Below are 20695 nucleotides of genomic sequence, written 5' to 3'. Positions count from 1 at the left end.
AAGAGGGAAGAGGATATGCTGGAAGAAGTGACAGATTGGAGGTGAAAAGGGGACAGAAAATGACATCAGGAAGGGACAGAAACAGCTGGGAAAGGGGACAAAAATCAGGGCAAAAAGTGGATGGAAAATGGTGGGAAGATGTGAGGGGAAAGGTGGAAAAATGTGAGAGGAAAAAGGTGGGGAAATGTGAGGGGAAAAGTGGGAAAATAGAAGGGAAATGGCATGAAAATGTGAGGGGAGAAAGGCAGGAAAACATGAGGGGGAAGGGTGGGAAAAATTAGGGAAAAAAGTAGAAAATGTGAGGGGAAAGGGGCAGGAAAACATGAGGGGAAAAGGGCGGGAAAACGTGAGGGGAAAAGAGCGGGAAAACGTGAGGGGGGAAATGGCGGGAAAACGTGAGGGGGGAAATGGCAAGAAAACGTGAGGGGAAAAAGGTAGGAAAACGTGAGGGAAAAAGGGCAGGAAAACCAAGGAAAAGTGCGGGAAAATGTGAGGGATAAAGGGCAGGAAAATGTGAGGGGAAAAGGGTGAGAAAACGTGAGGGGAAAAGAGCAGGAAAACGTGAGGGGAAAAGGTAGGACAACGTGAGGGGAAAAGGGCAGGAAAACTGGGGAAAAGAATGGGAAAACGTGAGAGGAAAAGAGCAGGAAAACGTGAGGGGAAGAAGGGGGAAAAACCTGAGAGAATGGGAAGGAGAAGAGCTGAGAAAGCTGCAGAAAGAAGGTGAAGGGAAATGGGGAATGAAAAGGGACAAAGTGTAAGGACACAGGAGAAAAAAGTGTAAAAAGAGGGTGTTGGTGACTGAAAACGGAGCAAGAGGGGAAAGGACTGAGAGGGAAATGAGGGGCAGAAATGGAAGGGACAGAGGCAGCGGGAACTGGAGGAAGCAGGTGACAGGAATGGGAGAAACCCTGGAGGAAAGAGATAAGGAGGGAGAAATGGTGAAACATGACAGAAAATGTGGGGCTGAGGGTGGAAAAAGGGGAATGAAGAGGATGACAAGGTGACAGGGGGGGACAAGCCCACTATCATCATCCCCCATGTACCCCTATGTCCCCACCGTGTCCCTCCAGGCTGCAGTAATGGACCCAGACCCACGCAGTGAGGGGCTCTACGGCCGAGACCCCCCAAGACCACCGTGTGTCCCAGTGTCCCCCCGCCCCAGGGACAAGGCAGTCTCAGGTGTCCCCAAGAGAGGCAGTGGCCCTGTGTCCTGCCCAGTTCCCCCCTCGGGTCCCCCTGGGGGGACCCGACAGCTGGACGGGCTGCTGAGGCAGGTGCACAGCCTGAAGGGTGAGTGTGAGGACCCCTGTTCCCCCATGTTCCCATGTCCGACATGTCCTCCTGTGCTCCCTCATGTGCCTGCCATGTCCCCCTCTGTCCCTCTGTCTGTCCCACAGTCCGTGAGGCCACAACAGAGGAGCTGGCGAGGGCACGAGACCGCAGTGAGGAGTTGCGCCAGGAGCTGGAGCAGCGTGAGTCACCTGATGGGGACACTGAGGGGTTTGGGGGATCCCTAAGGGGTCTGGAGGAGGTCCTCAAGGGGTCTGGAGGGGGACACAGAGGTTTCGGGGGTCCCTGAGGGGTCTGGAGGGGGACACAGAGAGGGGTTCTGGAGGGGGACTCAGAGAGGGGTTCTGGAGGGGGACTCAGAGAGGGCTGGGGACATGCAGAGAGGGGTCTGTGGGGTCATTGGGTGGTGTGTAGGGACCCTGAGGGGTTTGTGGGGACAGAGGCCTCTGAGCTCGTTTCCCTCTCCCCACAGTGGAACAGCAAAAGGAGGCACTGGAGAGGACCTGGCAGCAGGTGCAGGGTGAGCCTGGGGGGTCCTGGGGCCTTTGGGGCCCCCCAAAAACCTCCACTGATGCCCCCTGAACCTCTGACCCCCTTGACCCCCATGATTCCCCTGACCCTTGTGGCCCCTCCTGGCTCCCCCACAGGGGGTGGGACCCCCTCACAGAGGGACCCCCCTGCCACCCCCCCAGAGTCACTGCAGAGAGCGCAGCTGCAAGGGAAGGAGGTGGATGCCAAAGGTCAGAGGTGAGTAGGGACACCTGTGACCCTCCCCAACCTCACCTGTGCCTACATGACCTCTGACCCCCTCCAAACACACCTGGTGCCCCCTGACCCCCCACAGGCGCTGTGGGCTCTGCCTGGAGCAGCAGCAGGACCTGGAAGGGACAAAGCAGCAGTGGGAGCAGCTGAAAAACCTGTGCCGGGAACAGAGGTGGGGCTGGGGGACACAGGTGGGGCTGGGGGTTGGCACCAGGTCACCCACACAGGTCATGTGACCACCGTGTCACCCCCTGTGTCCCCTCACTCTCAGGTGGCAGTACTGCCAGCAGCTTGAGGCCATCAGGGAGGAGCTCAAGCACCTGCGTGTCACACATGTGAGTGAGCCCCAGGCTGGGGTCCCTGACACACCTGGAGGTCCCACACACACCTGGGTGCCCTGGCACACCCCAGGATCACACCCTCCCCCCTGTCCCCCCACAGGCTCCAGCCCACCTGAAGGCCGAACTGGCAAAGCTGGAGAAGATGAAGGAGAAGTGGCTGAGCTTGGGTGAGCCCCTGACACCTGAGTGGCCCCCCCAGGACCCCCCTCAAGCACCTGAATGTCCCTTCTGACACCTGAATGGCCCCTGTGACACCTCTGGGCACCTGAGGGTCACCCTTGGACACCTCAGTGCCAACACCTGAGTCACCTCCTGAGCCCCTCTCCCACAAGAATCTGAGTGACCCCCCTGGACACCTGAGCCCCCCCAAACCCAGGTGTGTCCCCTTGGGCTGACCAGTGTCCCCCCATGCCCAGAGCGCCATTTGATGGATACCGAGGAGCAGCTGGGCCCAGAGGGAGCTGTGCTCTGGTGAGTGCCCAGCTCTGGCCCCGCCCCCTCAAAGGTGACCCCACCCACTCGGGCCTGTCCCCACCCCCTAACTCCCATTCTTGCAGGCGATTGGTTCAGCAGGAGCAGGAGTGGGCGGAGCGACAGCTGGAGGTGGAGATGGGCCGGCAGCAGCTGAGCCTGCAACGCCGTGACAGGTGTGTGACACCTTAGGGACAGGTGTGTGACACCTTAGGGACAGGTGTGTGACACCTGGGACAGGTGTGTGACACCTGGGACAGGTGTGGCCCTGTCACCTGGGCCTTTAGAGGCCCTGCCCACCTCTGGCCCCACCCCTTCTCTGGCCCCGCCCCCAGGTTGGCAGAGGAGTTGCAGCAGCTGCAGCACTCCCAGGAGGCTCGCCCAGAGTGACAGGGGACGAGATGGACACACCCCATGGGACACCTGTGGCGCCTGTGTGACACCTCCATGTGTCACCTGCGGGCCACCTGTGTCCTGCCATGTTCTCATGTACCCCATTCCCCATTGGGCTCCCCACCATGTCCCCCATGTCCCCAGTTTCCCCCCATGTCCCCTCAATGTCTCCCATGTTCCCCCACATCCCCGATGTCCCTCATGTCCCCAATAAATGTTCTGCCACCACTGCTGTCTCTCAGGCGTCTCTTTGCAACTGCGGGTGACACTTCCCCCAAACATGGCGGCCCCTTATGGCCGCCGCCATTACTCTCCTGGCCGCCGCCATGTTGTGGGCGGGCACGCCCTTATCCGGAAGCGGAAGTTGGATACGCCCCCGCTTCCGGCCGCAGTTGGGCCTAGCTGGGAGCGTCACTCGGAGGCGGCGGCAGCGATGGTAGGGGAGGAACCGGGGGTGTGTGGGGGCCTCAGGGGGTCTGCGGTGTCTGGGGGACCCCCCCAGGCCCTGACACCCCCCGCCTTTGCCCCCTCAGGACAGCGAATTCTCGGACGCGGAGGCGGCCCCGGGAGGGGAGGAGAACGCGCCGGTTTATTGCGTGTGCCGCAAGCCGGACATCAACTGCTTCATGATGTGAGGGGGGGGTCTGGGGGGTCCTCAACTGCTTCATTATGTGAGGGGGGGTCTGGGGGGTCCTCAACTGCTTCATGATGTGAGGGGGGGTCTGGGGGGTCTCCAACTGCTTCATGATATGAGGGGGGGGTCTGAGGGGGTCCCCAAGTGCTTCATGGTGTGAGAGGGAATGGGAGGGAGCGGGGTCTGCAGGTGCTTCAGGATGTGAGGGGAGGGTCTCGGGGGTTGCAGCAGATCTGAGGGTGCAGCAGCGCGGGGATACAGGGCTGGGTGTCCCAGGTGCCTCTCAGGGTGGGAGTTGGGGGCTCCCGGCTTGTCTTGGCCCCAGGGGGTGTTGGAGAGGATCCCTTGAAGCAGGGAGTGGTACAGGGTCGCCCCTTGGAGGGGTTTTTGGGGGTCCCTTGAAGCGGGGAAGGATTCAGGGTCCCCCTGGTGCCCGGCTGAGGGTCTCGGTGTCACCCCCGTCCCGCAGCGGCTGCGACAACTGCAACGAGTGGTTCCATGGGGACTGCATCAACATCACCGAGCGCATGGCCAAGGCCATCCGAGAGTGGTACTGCCGGCAGTGCCGCGGTGAGAGGGGCTGGGGGCGCTCGGGGGGGCTCTGGGTGGGCGTTGGGGGGGCTCTGCAGGGGCTCTGGGGGGCCAGCAGGAGTCGCAGTGCCATGGTGAGAGGGGCTGGGGGCTTTGGGAGGGCTTGGGGGGCTTTGAGGGGCTCTTGGGGTCCATTAGGGAGTGGTAGTGCCGCAGTGAGAGGGGTTGGGGGGGCTCTGGGAGGGCTTTGGGGGACTTTGAGGGGCTCTGGGGGGCCATTCTGGAATGGCAATGTTGTGGTGAGAGGGGCTGGGAGGGCTTTGGGGGGGCTCTGCAGGGGCTCTGGGGGGCCAGCAGGAGTGGCAGTGCCATGGTGAGAGGGGCTGGAAGCTTTGGGAGGGCTTGGGGGCTTTGAGGGGCTCTTGGGGTCCATTAGGGAGTGGTAGTGCCACGGTGAGAGGGGTTGGGGGGGCTCTGGGAGGGCTTTGGGCGACTTTGAGAGGTTCTGGGGGGCCATTCTGGAATGGCAATGTTGTGGTGAGAGGGGCTGGGAGGGCTTTGGGGGGGCTCTGCAGGGGCTCTGGGGGGCCATCCGGGAGTGCCAGTGCCATGGTGAGAGGGGCTGGGGGCTTTGGGAGGGTTTGGGGGGCTTTGAGGGGCTCTGGGAGGCCATTCAGGAATGGCAGTGCTGTGTTAGGAGAGGCTGGGGGCTCTTGGGGGGGCTCTGGGGGGCTTTGGGGGTCTCTAGAGGCTGGGGGCTCTTGGGGGGGCTTTGGGGGTCTCTAGGGGTCCATTAGGTAGTGGCAATGCAGCGGTGAGAGGGGCTGGGGGCTTTGAGGGACTTTGTGGGGGGGCTCTGGGGGCCATCTGGGAATGCTGGGCTGCAGTGAGAGGGGCAGGGGGCTTATTTGGGGGCGTTCCAGGGACACCTGGGGTGTCTGGGTGGTTTTTGGGGTGCTTGGCCCCATTTTTGGCGTGCCTGACCCCAGATCGAGTGCCTAGCCTGCATGTGCAGCGAATGCAAGGCAGGGATGTTCCTGGTGAGATTTGGGGTGTCCCTGGTGGGATTTGGGGTGCCTGACCCCGTTTTTGGGGTGCCTGACCCCGTTTTTGGGGTGTCCCCGGGTGGAGAACCCCCTGACCCCTCTGTGACCCCCCCCTCAGAGAAGGACCCATCCCTGGAGATCCGGTACCGGCACAAGAAGTGGCGGGAGAAGGAGCACGAGGGGGCCAAGGGGCAGGAGCTGGAGCAGGGCCGGGCTGCCAAGGTGGGCTCTGGGGGGCTCAGGGGGTGGGGACCCCCCAAAGGGGGACACCCCAATTCTGGGGGAGGCCGGGAGGTGCCTGAGTCCCTTGGGATGAGGATTTAGGGGGCTGGGGGTGCTTTGGGTGAGATTTGGGGATCTGATCCTTTCTGGGTGACTGGGACCCCTGCCCAGGTTGGGTTTTGAGGTGTTCTTGGATGTGTTTAGGTGCATCTGACCCTGTTTTTGGGGTGCCTGACCCTGTTTTTGGGGTGCCTGACCCCATTTCTGGGGTGGCCAACCCTAGATCAAGCACTTGGCCCACATGTACGGCAAGTGTGGGGCGGGGGTGTCCCTGATGGGATTTGGGGTGTCCTTGGTGGGATTTGGGGTGCCTCACCCCATTTTTGGCTTGCCTGACCCCATTTTTGGGGTATCTGACCCCAGATCAACTGCCCAGCCTGCATGTGTGGCGAGTGTGAGGCAGAGGTGTCCGCAGTGGAATTTGGGGTGCCTGACCCCATTTTCGGGGTGCCTGACTATGTTTTTGGGGTGTCTGACCCCGTTCTGGGGTGCCTGACCCCATTTTTGGGCTGTCCGACACCGTTTTTGGGGTGCCTGACCCCAGATCAAGCGCTCGGCCCGCATGTGTGGTGAGTGCGAGGCAGGGGTGTCCTTGGTGGGATCTGGGGCGTTCCTGGTGTTTTTTGGGGTGCCTCACCCCATTTTTGGCTTGCCTGACCCCATTTTTGGGGTGCCTGACTATGTTTTTGGGGTGCCTGACTCCATTTTTGGGCTGTCTGACACCGTTTTTGGGGTGTCTGACCCCAGATCAAGCGCTCGGCCCGCACATGTGGCAAGTGCGAGGCAGGGATGTCCCTGGTGGGATTTGGGGGATTCCTGGTGTTTTTTGGGGTGCCTGCCCCATTTTTGGGGCGCCTGACCCCATTTTCGGGGTGTCCAACCCCAGATCAAGCGCTCGGCCCACATGTACGGCGAGTGCGAGGCAGGGGTGTCCCTGGTGGGATTTGGGGTGTCCCTGGTGGGATTTGGGGGGTTCCTGGTGGTTTTTGGGGTGCCTGACCCCGTTCTGGGGTTCCTGACCCCATTTTTGGGCTGTCCAACACCGTTTTCGGGGTGTCCGACCCCAGATCAAGCGCTCGGCCCGCACGTGTGGCAAGTGCGAGGCAGGGGTGTCCCTGGTGGGATTTGGGGTGTCCTTGGTGGGATTTGGGGGGTTCCCAGTGGTTTTTTGGGGTGCCTGACCCCGTTTTCGGGGTGTCCAACCCCAGATCAAGCGCTTGGCCCGCATGTGTGGCGAGTGCGAGGCAGGGGTGTCCCTGGTGGGATTTGGGGGGTTCCTGGTGGGATTTGGGGGGTTCCTGGTGATTTTTGGGGTGCCTGCCCTATTTTTGGGGTGCCTGACCCCATTTTCGGGGTGTCTGACCCCAGATCAAGCGCTCGGCCCGCATGTGTGGCGAGTGCGAGGCGTGCCGGCGCCCCGAGGACTGCGGGCAGTGCGACTTCTGCCGGGACATGAAGAAATTCGGGGGCCCCAACAAGATCCGCCAGAAGTGCCGGCTGCGGCAGTGCCAGCTGCGGGCGCGGGTGAGCGGGCACCTGGCGTGTCCCCAACGTGTCCCCAGCGTGTCCCCAACGTGTCCTTGGTGTGTGTTGGGAGGGGGGTGTGACCCCCGTGTGACGTGGTCTCAGTGCCTGTCAGGGCTGGGGGCGCTGGGGTGACCTTGGTGTGTCCCCAGTGTGTCCCCAGCTTGGCTCTTTGTCACCGTGTCCCTGTCATGTGGCTCTGTCACCGCCTCGTGTTCCTTTGTCACCCTGTCCCGTGTTCCTTGTTGACATTTCATCTTGTCCCCTGTGTCTCTCTGTCGCTGTGTCCTGTGTCCCTTGGTCACCATGTCTCGTGTTGTGACACATCCTTTGTCACCGTCTCGCCGTGTCCTCGTGTCTCTTTGTCACCTCGTGCCATGTCCCTGATGTGTCACGGTCCTGGCACGTCCCTGTGTCCCCCGTTCCTCACATGTTCTGTGTCCCCAGCAAGCTGCTGTGTGTGTCCCTGTGTCACCCTAAGGTGTCCCCAAGGTGTCCTGTGTCCCTAAGGTGTTCTGTGTCCCCAGCTGTCCCATGTCCGTGTGTCACTGTCTCACAGTGTCCCCAACATGTCCCCAATGTCTCTTGTGCCCCATGTCTCTGTGTCACCCTGTCTCGCTATGTCCTCACGCCCTGTGTCCGTGTGTTGCTCTGTCGGCGTGTCCCCAACATGTCCTGAGCATCTCTTGTGTCCCCAAGTGTCCCATGTACCTGTGTTCCCATGCCCTGTGTCTGTGTGTCACTCTGTCGGTGTGTCCCCAACATTTCTTGTGTCCTCAACATCTCTTGTGTCCCCAAGTGTCCCGTGTCACCGTGTCCTGTGTCCCTGACATGTCTCCAAGATGTCTTATGTCCCTAACTGTCCCATGTCCCTGTGTCACCGTGTCCTGTGTTACCTTGTCCCTGTGTTACCTATCCTGTGTCCCTGTGTCACCCTGTCCCTGTTACCTATCCTGTGTCCCTGTGTCACTCTGTCCCATGTTCCTGTGTTCCCATGTCCTGTGTCCCTGACATGTCTCCAAGATGTCTTGTGTCCCTAACTGTCCCATGTCCCTGTGTCACTCTGTCCCTGTGTCATCCTGTGTCCTCATGTCCCTGTGTCCCCATGTCCCTGTGTCCTATGTCACTCTGTCCCTGTGTCATCCTGTCCCTATGTTACCGTATCCTGTGTCCCTGTGTCAACCTGTCCCCATGTCCCTGTATCCCCATGGCCCTGTGTCATTCTGTGTCCCCATGTCCCTGTGTCATCCTGTGTCCTCATGTCCCTGTGTCCCCATGTCCCTGTGTCCTATGTCACTCTGTCCCTGTGTCATCCTGTGTCACCCTGTCCCTATGTTACCGTATCCTGTGTCCCCATGTCCCTGTGTCACCCTGTCCCTGTGTCCCCATGTCCCTGTGTCCCCGTGTCCCTGTGTCTCCGTGTTCCTGTGTTCCCTGTCCCTGTGTTATCATATCCTTGTCCCTGTGTCACCCTGTCCCTGTGTCCCCATGTCCCTGTGTCACCCTGTCCCTGTGTCCCCATGTCCCTGTGTCACTCTGTCCCATGTCCCTGTGTCACCCTGTCCCTGTGTCACTCTGTCCCTGTGTCATGCTGTGTCCCCATGTCCCTGTGTTACTGTATCCTGTCTCCCTGCGTCCCCCTGTCCCTGTGTCACCCTGTCCCTGTGTCCCCATGTCCCTGTGTCACCCTGTCCCTGTGTCCCCATGTCCCTGTGTCATGCTGTGTCCCCCTGTCCCTGTGTCACCATATCCTGTGTCCCTGTGTCACCCTGTCCCATGTCCCTGTGTCACCATATCCTGTGTCCCTGTGTCCCCATGTCCCTGTGTCCCCATGTCCCTGTGTCACCCTGTCCCTGTGTCACTCTGTCCCTGTGTCATGCTGTGTCCCCATGTCCCTGTGTCACCGTACCCTGTCTCCCCGTGTCACCCTGTCCCATGTCCCTGTGTCCCCATGTCCCTGTGTCACCCTGTCCCATGTCCCTGTGTCCCCCCCATGTCCCCACATCCCTGTGCCACCGCCCTGTCCCTGACATGTCCCCTCGGTGTCCCCACAGGAGTCCTACAAGTACTTCCCCACCTCGGTGAGTCCCTGGGACCCTGGGGGGAGGGGAAAGGGGGACCCCAGACCCTTCCTGTCCCCATGGGGAGGGGCCAGGCCTGGCTGGGGGGGGAGGGGCACCCCAAAACCCTCATTGCCCTTGGGGTGAGGGGGGGGCTCACAGGTACGGGGGGTGGGGGTGCCCAGGACAGTGCTGACCCTCCCCCAGTTAGTGCAGGGGGGTCCTGGGGGTGCCATGAGGGGGTGCCATGGAGGTCCTGGGGGTCCCTGGTGGGTGCTGACCCCCCCTCAACTGATGGGGGTGCCATGGGGGGGGGTCCCTGGTAGTGCTGCCCTCCCCTCCAAAGCTGGCACAGGAGCACAAGGGGGAGCTCAGGGTGGTCCTGGGGGTGCCATGGAGGGTCCTGGGGGTCCCTGGCAGTGCTGACCCCCCCTCAGTTGGCACAGGAGCACAAGGGGGGGCCCAGGGGTGCGATGGGGAGGTCCTGGGGGTCCCTGGCAGTGCTGACCCCCCCTTAGTTGGCACAGGAGCATAAGGGGGGGTCCCTGGGGGGGTCCTGGGGTGCAGTGGGGGGGTCCCAGGGGTACCATGGAGGGGTCCCGGGGGTCCCTGACAATGCTGACCCCTCCTCAGTTGGCACAGGAGCATAAGGGGGGTCCCTGGGGGGGTCCCAGGGTGCCATGGGGGGGTCCTTGGGGTCCCAGGGTGCCATGGGGGGGTCCCAGGGGTGCCATGGGGGGGTCCCAGGGGTGCCATGGGGGGGTCCCGGGGGTCCCTGGCAGTGCTGACCCCCCCCCCCAGCTGGCCCGGGGGCGTGAGGGGGACCTGGAGCTGCTGAAGGCGCAGCTGGGGGGGCCGGGGCCCCCCGAGAGCCTCTCGGATGAGGAGCTGCCCCTCGACCCCCGGCTCTACCAGGAGCTCTGCGCCGGCGCCTTCGACGAGCACGGCCTGGTGAGCCCCCAAAAACTGCCCCATGGGACCCCAAAATTGCCCCCCTGGGACCCCCAAAACTGCCCCCCCCAGGACTCCAAAACTGCCCCTCCGGGACTCCAAAACTGCCCCCTGGGACCCCAAAACTGTCCCCCAGGGACGCCAAAATCTGCCCCCCGGGACCCCAGAAACTGCACCCCCAGCCCTCCAAAAACAGCTCCCCCGGGACCCCAGAAGCTGCCCCCACAGGACCCCAAAAGTGCCCCCTCCCAGGACCCCAAAAACTGCCCCCCTGGGACCCCAAAAACTGCCCCCCCAAGACTGAAAAACTGCCCCTCCCGGGACCCCAGAACTGCCCCCCTGGGACCCCAAAAATTACCCCCACAGGAACCCCAAAACTGCCCCCCTTGGGACCCCAGAACTGCTCCCCCCCAGGGCCCCAGAACTGCTCCAGGGTCCCAAAACTGCCCCCTCGGGACCCCAAAACTGCCCCCTCAGGACCCCAAAACTGCCCCCTCGGGACCCCAAAACTGCCCCCTCAGGACCCCAAAACTGCCCCCAGCACCCCAAATACCTCCTTGGGACCCCAGAACTGCCCCCTGGGCACCCCAAATCCCACCAGGCACCCCAAATATCCCCCCAAATATCACGGGAGCAGATTTGAAGGAGGGTTTTGCCCATCAGGGCCTGGTTTAGTGTGTTTAGGTGTAGTTTAGGCTGTTTAGGCCTGGTTTAGGCTGTTCAGAAGTGGTTTTGTGTGTCAGGGTGAGCTCCAGGTGTATCAGGGAGTGTCCCCAAATATCCCCACGTGGGCCGTGCTCTGGGCTGTGTCCTCAAATGTCCCCAGCGTGTCCTGGCACATCAGGACATGTCCCTGTGGCACTCTGAGGCGTGTCCCTGCATGTCCCCAGCGTGTCGTGGCACATCAGGACATGTCCCTGTGGCACTCTGAGGCGTGTCAGGCGTGTCCCTGCATGTCCCCAGCGTGTCCTGGCACATCAGGACATGTCCCCGTGGCACTCTGAGGCGTGTCAGGTGTGTCCCTGCATGTCCCCAGCGTGTCCTGGCACATCAGGACATGTCCCTGTGGCACTCTGAGGCGTGTCAGGCGTGTCCCTGCATGTCCCCAGCGTGTCCTGGCACATCAGGACATGTCCCTGTGGCACTCTGAGGCGTGTCAGGCGTGTCCCTGCATGTCCCCAGCGTGTCGTGGCACGTCCCCACATGCCCAGGGCACCTCATGCCACGTTGTCCCCTCATGTCCCTTCACGGGCCACGCTCTGAGGCACGTCGGGGGTGTCACCCCACGTGTCCCCACGTGTCCCCATGTGTCCCTGGTCCTGCCAGCCCTGGCTCAGTGACGCCGAGGACGCGCCGTTCCTGGACCCCGTCCTGCGCAAACGCGCCGTGAAGGTCAAACACGTCAAACGCCGCGAGAAGAAGTCGGACAAGAAGGTGATGGACACTGGGAGCTACTGGGAGCTACTGGGGGTTACTGGGAGGTTCCGTGGGTTGCTGGGAGGGTTCTGGGTGGTTGCTGGGTTACGAGTGGTGGGTACTGGGTGTTGACAGGTCCCTGTGGTGGTTACTGGGTGGTGATGGGTGGTTACTGGTGCTCACTGGTGTGGAAGGAGGAGTGGCGGAATGAGCACTAGGAGACGCTGGCAGGTACTGGGAGGTTACTGGTGCTAACTGGTGTTAACTGGTGCAGAAGTAGGAGTGCTGCAAATGGCACCCGATACCAGGAGGGCTCTGGTGGTTACTGGGCTGTGAGTGATGGTTACTGGGAGGTTAGTGGGTGGTGACTGGGAGGTTACTGGTGCTAACTGGTGCAGAAGGAGGAGCGCTACAAGTGGCACCAGCAGCGAGTGTGGCCCTGGCAGTGCTGGGCTATGAGTGGTGGTTACTGGGAGGTTACTGGTGCTAACTGGTGTGGAAGGAGAAGCACTACAAGCGGCACTGGCAGCGGGCATGGCACTGGGAGCACTGGGCTATGAGTGGTGGTTACTGGGAGGTTACTGGTCTATGAGTGGTGGTTACTGGGTGCTAACTGGTGCTGACTGGTGTTAACTGGTGCAGAAGTAGGAGTGCTACAAATGGCTCCAGCAGCAGGCACAGTACCAGGAGGGCTCTGGTGGTTACTGGGCTATGAGTGATGGTTACTGGGAGGTTAATGGGTGGTGACTGGGAGGTTACTGGTGCTAACTGGTGCAGAAGTAGGAGTGCTACAAATGGCACCGGCAGTGGGCGCAGCGCTGGGAGCACTGGGCTAATGAGTGGTGGTTACTGGGAGATTGCTGGTCTATGAGTGGTGGTGACTGGGTGATTACCGGGAGGTTACTGGGTGGTGATGAGGATGTTACTGGGAGGTTGCTGGTGCTAACTGGTGCAGAAGGAGGAGCGCTACAAGCGGCACCAGCAGCGGGCATGGCACTGGGAGAGCTGGGCTATGAGTGGTGGTTACTGGGAGGTGACTGGGTGATTACTGGGTGGTGACTAGGAGGTTACCGTGTGGTTACCGGTTCTAACTGGTGTTAACTGGTGCAGAAGGAGGAGCGCTACAAGCGGCACCGGCAGCGGGCGCGGCACCGCGAGCGCCGCGGGCACCCCGAGCGCGCCGACGCCCGCGACCCCGCGGGGCTGGGCCAGTGCCTGGGCCCCGGCTGCACCCGCCCCGCCCGCCCGCCCTCCAAGTACTGCAGCGAGGCCTGCGGCATCAAACTGGCTGCCAAGTGAGTACCCACCAGTACGGACCAGTATGAACCAGTGCGGGATAGGACAGAGCGGTATGGGCTGGTATAAACTGGTACAGAATGGTACTGACTGGTATAGACCAACACAGAATGGTACGGGTGATATAGACCAGTATAAACCAGTTCAGGACAGTATAGACGAGTATAGCACAGTACAGACCAGTATGCACCAGTATAAACCAGTGTAGGACAGGACCGAGCGGTATGGACTGGTGTAAACCAGGACAGACCGGTATAGGTTGGTATAGACCAGCGTAAGCCAGTACAGATTAGTAATGATCTGTATAGACCAGTATAAACCAGTACAGAGCAGTACGGTCAGAATAGACCAGTATAAACCAGTACAGAATGGTACAGGTGGTATAGGCTGGTATAAACCAGTACAGAACAGTGCAGGCTGGTACAGACCAGTATAAACCAGTACAGATTAGTTGACCACTATAAACCAGTACAGAACAGTATAGACCAGTACAGCACACTACAGACCAGTATGCACCAGTATAAACCAGTGTGGGACAGGACAGACTGGTATAAACTGGTACAGAATGGTACTGACTGGTATAGATCAGTACGGAATGGTACAGGTGATACAGACCAGTATAAACCAGTCCACAATGGCACAGACCAGTATAAACCAGTCCACAATGGCACAGACCAGTGTAAACCAGTACAGAGTGGCACAGAGCAGTATAAACCAATAATTACCTGTACAGACTGGTGCAAATCAGGATAGACCAATATAAACCGGTACAGACTGATACAGACCAGTATAAACCTGCACAGACCAGTATAAACCAGTTATACAAACAGATCCTGCCTCAGTGGATCCCAGGGATCTCGGAGATGCCATTAACCCTTTCCTCACCTTGATCCCAGCCGGATCTATGAGACCCTGCCTCAGTGGATCCCAGGGATCCTGCAGCCCCCATTAACCCTTTCCTCCCTGATCCCAGCCAGATCTACGAGATCCTGCCTCAGTGGATCCCAGGGATCCTGGAGCCCCCATTAACCCTTTCCCCACCCAGTCCCAACCAGATCTACGAGATCTTGCCACAGCAGATCCAGCAGTGGATCCCAGGGATACTGCAGTCCCCATTAACCCTTTCCTCCCCCCAATCCCAGCCGAATCTACGAGATCCTGCCGCAGCGGATCCAGCAGTGAATCCCAGCCCCCATTAACCCTTTCCTGCCCCCGATCCCAGCCGGATCTACGAGATCCTGCCTCAGTGGATCCCAGGGATCTTGCAGTCCCCATTAACCCTTTCCTCCCCCCGATCCCAGCCAGATCTACAAGATCCTCTCTCAGTGGATCCCAGGAATCACAGGGCTGCCATTAACCCTTTCCCCACCCCGTCCCAACCAGATCTACGAGATCTTGCCACAGTGGATCCAGCAGCGGATCCAGCAGTGGATCCCAGGGATCCTGGAGCCCCCATTAACCCTTTCCTCCCCCCAATCCCAGCCGGATCTGCAAGATCCTGCCGCAGCGGATCCAGCAGTGAATCCCAGCCCCCATTAACCCTTTCCTCCCCCCGATCCCAGCCGGATCTACGAGATCCTGCCGCAGCGGATCCAGCAGTGGCAGCAGAGCCCGTGCGTGGCGGAGGAGCACGGCAAGCGGCTGCTGGAGCGCATCCGGCGCGAGCAGCACCAGGCGCGGCTGCGGCTGCAGGAGATGGAGCGGCGCTTCCACGAGCTCGAGGGGCTCATCGCCCGCGCCAAGGGGCACCCGCCCCGCGAGGACGAGGAGGTGGGCACCCCTCGGGGCTCACAGAGGGCTGGGGACCCCAAAAATGCTTTAATTCTACCCAGTTTGGGTCATTCTTGAGATTGCCCTTGGTCTGTCATGGATGCCTGGGTGCCCCCAAACCCTTTAATTCTGCCTGGTGTGGGTCCTTCTGGAGATACCCTTTGGTCCTTCATGGACTCCTGGGTGCCCCCAAACCCTTTAATTCTCCCCGTTCTGGGTCCCTCTTGAGATGTTTCCTGATCCTTCATGGACACCCAGGTGCCCCACAAACCCTTTAATTCTCCCTGTTTTGGGTCCCTCTTGAGATCCCCCCAGTCCTTCATGGACTCCTGGGTCCCCCCAAACCCTTTAATTCTCCTTGTTTTGGATCCCTCTTGAGATCCCCTTTGGTCCTTCATGTACACATGGGTGCTCCCAAATTATTTAATTTTCCCCATTCTGGGTTTCTCTTGAGACCCCTCTGCTCCCCTGGTTACCCACACGCAGCTCCTGGAAGGCTGGGGACCCCAAAAATCCTTTAATTCTCCTCATTGTGTGTCCCCTTTGAGACCCCTCTGCTCCCCTGGGGACACCTGGGCACCCACACACAGCTTCCTGGAGGGATGGGGACCCCAAAAACCCTTTAATTCTCCCCATTCTGGGTCCCTCTTGAGATCCCTCCTGGTTTGTTGTGGACTCCTGGGTGCCCCCAAAATCCATCGAGTCCCCTCTCACTGCCCTTCCCTGGGTAGCCCCCCAAAATCCCTGGGTCCATCCTGGGTGCCCCCAAACCCTTTAATTCTCCCCATTTTGGGTCCATCCTGGGCGCCCCCAAACCCTTTAATTCTCCCCATTCTGGGTCCATCCTGGGTGCCCCCAAACCCTTTAATTCCCCCCATTCTGGGTCCATCCTGGGTGCCCCCAAACCCTTTAATTCTCCCCATTTTGGGTCCATCCTGGGTGCCCCCAAACCCTTTAATTCTCCCCATTCTGGGTCCATCCTGGGTGCCCCCAAACCCTTTAATTCTCCCCATTTTGGGTCCATCCTGGGTGCCTCCAAACCCTTTAATTCCCCCCATTCTGGGTCCATCCTGGGTGCCCCCAAACCCTTTAATTCTCCCCATTCTGGGTCCATCCTGGGTGCCCCAAACCCGTTAATTTCCCCCATTTTGGGTCCATCCTGGGTGCCCCCAAACCCTTTAATTCTCCCCATTTTGGGTCCATCCTGGGTGCCCCAAACCCTTTAATTCTCCCATTCTGGGTCCCTCTTGGGATGCCCCCAAACCCTTTAATTCTCCCCTTCTGGGTCCATCCTGAGTGCCCCAAACTCTTTAATTCTCCCCATTTTGGGTCCATCCTGGGTGCCCCCAAACTCTTTAATTCTCCCCATTTTGGGTCCATCCTGGGTGCCCCCAAACCCTTTAATTCTCCCCATTCTGGGTCCATCCTGGGTGCCCCCAAACTCTTTAATTCTCCCCATTCTGGGTCCATCCTGGGTGCCCCCAAACCCTTTAATTCTCCCCATTCTGGGTCCATCCTGGGCGCCCCAAACCCCTTAATTCCCCCCATTCTGGGTCCATCCTGGGTGCCCCCAAACCCGTTAATTCTCCCCATTTTGGGTCCCTCTTGGGATGCCCTCAAACCCTTCAATTCTCCCCATTCTGGGTCCATCCTGGGTGCCCCCAAACCCTTTAATTCCCCCCATTCTGGGTCCATCCTGGGTGCCCCCAAACCCTTTAATTCTCCCCATTCTGGGTCCATCCTGGGTGCCCCCAAACTCTTTAATTCTCCCCATTCTGGGTCCATCCTGGGTGCCCCCAAACCCTTTAATTCTCCCCATTCTGGGTCCATCCTGGGCGCCCCCAAACCCCTTAATTCCCCCCATTCTGGGTCCATCCTGGGTGCCCCAAACCCTTTAATTCCCCCCATTTTGGGTCCATCCTGGGTGCCTCCAAACTCTTTAATTCTCCCCATTTTGGGTCCTCCCTGAGCATCCCCCAAATCTCTGAGTCCTCCTGAGCCCTGTCCTGGGTCCCCCATGGACACCAGAGTCCCCCAAACCCCTCCCTGGAGCCCCTGGAGCCCCCTAATTTTATGTCCTCCCAATTCCCGGGTGTCCCCTTGGACCCCCTGACCCCGCTGTCCCCCCAGAGCACGGAGGGGGACAGCGAGGACACGGACCTGCAGATCTTCTGCGTGTCCTGTGGCCACCCCATCAACCCCAAGGTGGCCCTGAGGCACATGGAGCGCTGCTACGCCAAGGTGAGCGCGGGGTCTGGGGACACCTCTGGGTTCCTGGGGGTTCCTGGGGTCTGTGGGATCATCCATGGCACTCCAGGCTCTTGTGGGATCATCCATGGGGTCTGTGGGATCATCTCTGGGGTCTGTGGGATCATCCATGGCACTCTTTGGGCTGCGGTGGGATCATCCATGGGATCTGTGGGATCATCCATGGGATCATCCATGGCACTCTCTGGGCTACGGTGGGATCATCCATGGGATTTGTGGGATCATCTGTGGGATCTATGGGATCATCCATGGCACTCCAGGCTCTTGTGGGATCATCCATGGCACTCTCTGGGCTGCTGTGGGATCACCCATGGGGTCTGTGGGATCATCCATGGGGTCTGTGGGATCCGTGTGCCGCTACTGGTTCTTGGGATCTGTGGATCATCCATAGGGTCTGTGGGATCATCTCTGGGATCTGTGGGATCATCCATGGCACTCTTTGGGCTGCTGTGGGATCACCCATGGGGTCTGTGGGATCATCCATGGGGTCTGTGGGATCCGTGTGCCGCTACTGGTTCTTGGGATCTGTGGGATCATCTTTGGGATTATCTGTGGGATCTGTGGGATCATCCATGGCACTCTCTGGGCTGCTGTGGGATCGTCTGTGGGATCTGCTGGATCATCTGTGGGATCTGTGTGCCCCTGTTGGTTCTTGGGATCTGTGGGATCATCCATGGGATCTGTGGGTTTTGGGGATCTGTGGGATCGTCCATGGGATCTGTGGGATCATCCATGGGATCTGTGGGTTCTTGGGGTCTGTGGGATCATCCATGGGATCTGTGGGTTCTTGGGGTCTGTGGGATCATCCATGGGATCTGTGGGATCATCCGTGGGACTCTCTGGAACTTTGGGGGTCTCTGAAGGGTCTGGGGGGGCTGTAGGGACCTACTGGGAGCTTTGTAGGGGCTGAGGTCCATGGGGAACCTATGGGAGGGCTCGGGGGGCTCTGTAGGGGCTGAGGGTCCCTCTGGGGGTCCATAGGGCCTGGGGGGGGGGTTTGGGGGTCCCATCCCGACCCCCCTTTTAACCCCCCCACCCCATTGCAGTACGAGAGCCAAACGTCCTTCGGGTCCATGTACCCCACCCGCATCGAGGGGTGAGTGGGGAGGGGGCTCTGGGTGGGGGGAAGGGGCGCCCTGGGGGGGCTTTCTGGGGTGGGAAGGGGACCCCAGACCCGTAAATCCTCCTGGGAAGAATGGGGAGCAGCCTGGGGAGACCCCAGACCCCTAAATCCTCCTGGGCAGCACCCAGGGGAGGCTTTTTGGGGTGGGGGTGTCACCCTGGAGAGGGAGCACCTAGGGGGGAGTTGTGGCTGTCTTGGGGGGTCCCTCAGCCCCTCGTACCCCCAGCCCAGGACACCTCTTGTGTCCCCCCCAGGGCCACCCGGCTGTTCTGTGACGTTTACAACCCCCAGAGCAAAACCTACTGCAAGAGGCTGCAGGTGCTGTGCCCCGAGCACTCCCGGGACCCCAAGGTGGGCACAGAATGAGATTTTTGGGGTGGAATTTAGGGGATCTGTGCCCCGAGCACTCCCGGGACCTCAGAGTGGACGCAGAATGTGATTTGGGGGTGGAATTTATGGGATCTGTGTCCAGAGCACTCCTGGGACCCCAAGGTGGGCACAGAATGAGATTTTGGGGTGGAATTTAGGGGATTTGTGCCCAGAGCACTCCCAGGACCCCAAAGTGGACACAGAGGGGGACAGGAGAGGGGCAGTGCCCAGGACACCAAGATGGACAGGAGAGGACAGATCAGGGGCAGTGCCAGGACCGCAGGGTGGCCGTGGAGGTGGCAGAGGGGCTCGGGGTGTCCCCCAGCCCCGGCGCTGACCCCGTGCCCGCCCAGGTGCCCGCGGATGAGGTGTGCGGGTGCCCTCTGGTGCGCGACGTCTTCGAGCTGACCGGGGACTTCTGCCGCGTCCCCAAGCGCAAGTGCCACCGTCACTACTGCTGGGAGAAGCTGCGCCGCGCCGAGGTGGACCTGGAGCGCGTCCGCGTGGTGGGTGTCACCAAAGTGTCCCAGAGTGTCCCCACGCTGCTCCGTGTCCCCATGGTGTCCCATGTTCTGATAGCTCTACACTGCTCCATGTCCCCGTGGTGTCTGTCCCGTGTTCTGGTGTCTCCACACTGTCCCATGTCTCTTTGTCACCATGCTGTGCTGTGTCTCTACGCTGTCCCCACACTGTCCCCATGTCACCACACTGTCCCGTGTCCCTGTCCCACACTGTCCCTGGTACTGTCCCCACGCTGTTTTTGGCACTGTCCATGTCCTCACATTATCCTGTGTCTCTGTGCTGTCCCCACACTGTCCCCATGTCACCACACTGTCCCGTGTCCCTGTCCCCACACTGTCCCTGGTACTGTCCCCACACTGGTTTTGGCACCGTCCCCACACTATCCCATGTCCTCACATGATCCTGTGTCTCTGTGCTGTCCCCACGCTGTCCCTGTCCCCACAATGATACAATCTGGACAAGCTGTGTGTCACTGTCCCCACTCTGTCCCCACACTGTTCGTGTCACTGTCCCCACACTGTCCTTGTCACTGTGCCCACGCTGTCTCTGCCCCCTCAAGTGCTACAAGCTGGACAAGCTGTTTGAGCAGGACAGTGTCACTGTCCCTGTCCCCACACTGTCTCTGTCCCTGTCCCCACAGTGGTACAAGCTGGACTAGCTGTGTGTCACTGTCCCTGTCCCCACAGTGTCCCCACACTGTCACTGTCCCTGTCCCCACGCTGTCCCCACAGTGGTACAAGCTGGACGAGCTGTGTGTCACTGTCCCTGTCCCCACGCTGTCCCCACAGTGGTACAAGCTGGATGAGCTGTGTGTCACTGTCCCTGTCCCCACGCTGTCCCCACAGTGGTACAAGCTGGACGAGCTGTGTGTCACTGTCCCTGTCCCCACAGTGGTACAAGCTGGACGAGCTGTTCGAGCAGGAGCGCAATGTGCGGGCGGCCATGACGAACCGGGCGGGGCTGCTGGCGCTGATGCTGCACCAAACCATCCAGCACGACCCTCTGACCACGGACCTGCGCTCGGACCGCTGACCAGGGCCTGCCTCAGACCACTGACCACCCCTGGAGCCCCCAAACCCCCCCCAGACCCCTCCCCACATCCCCCCACCCCTGGTTCCTGGGCGCTCCCCCATCCCCAAATAAACTGGGTGTGCAAATGGAGTCTGGGGGTGTCCCTTTTGTGGGGTCGTTCATGGGATATAGAGGGGCTTCTGTGGGATCTTTGGGATTCTTGGGGTGCCTTTGGGAGGAATTTTGGGAGCCCCCAGTTTCTGGTACCACCCCAGACCCTGCAGAGGTTGTGGGGATCTCTTCTCTGGCCTTGGGGGCAGCTGGGGGGTCCTGAGAAGGTTGGGGGGTCCTTAGGGGGTGGAGGGGCTGGAAATGGGAGCAGCAACCATGGGGGGGTTGGGAGGGGTCTCTGGCTGTTTTGGGGGGTCCTTTGGAGGGGGTTGTGGATGGGGGGGAAATGGGAGCAGCATCCTTGGGGAGATTGAGGGGTCCCTGGCAGTTTTTGGGGGGTGCTGAGGGTCGTGGTGGGGCTGGGAGGGCTCTCTGGCTGTTTCGGGGGGTCCTTTAGGGGGTCAGGGGGGTCCTGGGCAGGGGAAAGGGCCCCAAAAGGCCCCAGGGGAACGCTCAGGGCT

The 20695-nt window shown here is 60.4% G+C and overlaps 2 protein-coding genes across 4 annotated transcripts; both read left to right on the top strand.

The window, feature by feature from the left end:
- Positions 1–589: 589 nt before the first annotated feature.
- LOC134433240 (synaptonemal complex central element protein 1-like) lies at positions 590–3297 on the top strand. 2 transcript variants are annotated; one of them, XM_063182113.1, is made up of 10 exons: positions 590–1293; positions 1401–1475; positions 1766–1813; positions 1986–2040; positions 2138–2227; positions 2327–2390; positions 2497–2563; positions 2813–2867; positions 2954–3043; positions 3203–3297. In XM_063182113.1, the coding sequence occupies exons 1-10, from the start codon at positions 1041–1043 to the stop codon at positions 3255–3257; spliced, it is 852 nt and encodes a 283-aa protein (XP_063038183.1). In that variant the 5' UTR covers positions 590–1040; the 3' UTR covers positions 3258–3297. The 2 variants fall into 2 exon arrangements, with proteins under 2 accessions (XP_063038183.1, XP_063038182.1); XM_063182112.1 differs by having other exon boundaries at positions 1941–2040.
- A 334-nt stretch (positions 3298–3631) lies between these two features.
- Positions 3632–20151, top strand: CXXC1 (CXXC finger protein 1). Of its 2 annotated transcripts, XM_063182095.1 has the most exons (15): positions 3632–3696; positions 3794–3891; positions 4364–4464; positions 5590–5693; positions 7122–7277; positions 9332–9358; positions 10139–10288; positions 11615–11722; positions 12815–12999; positions 14563–14770; positions 16901–17011; positions 18085–18134; positions 18416–18512; positions 18884–19036; positions 19944–20151. In XM_063182095.1, the coding sequence occupies exons 1-15, from the start codon at positions 3694–3696 to the stop codon at positions 20082–20084; spliced, it is 1692 nt and encodes a 563-aa protein (XP_063038165.1). In that variant the 5' UTR covers positions 3632–3693; the 3' UTR covers positions 20085–20151. The 2 variants fall into 2 exon arrangements, with proteins under 2 accessions (XP_063038165.1, XP_063038166.1); XM_063182096.1 differs by lacking the exon at positions 10139–10288.
- The last annotated feature ends 544 nt before the right edge of the window (positions 20152–20695 follow it).

This window comes from Melospiza melodia, unplaced genomic scaffold (genome assembly GCF_035770615.1).
Source record: "Melospiza melodia melodia isolate bMelMel2 unplaced genomic scaffold, bMelMel2.pri scaffold_149, whole genome shotgun sequence".
NCBI classification, from domain to species: Eukaryota; Metazoa; Chordata; class Aves; order Passeriformes; family Passerellidae; genus Melospiza; species Melospiza melodia.
This window is presented reverse-complemented; position numbering and strand designations above follow the sequence as displayed.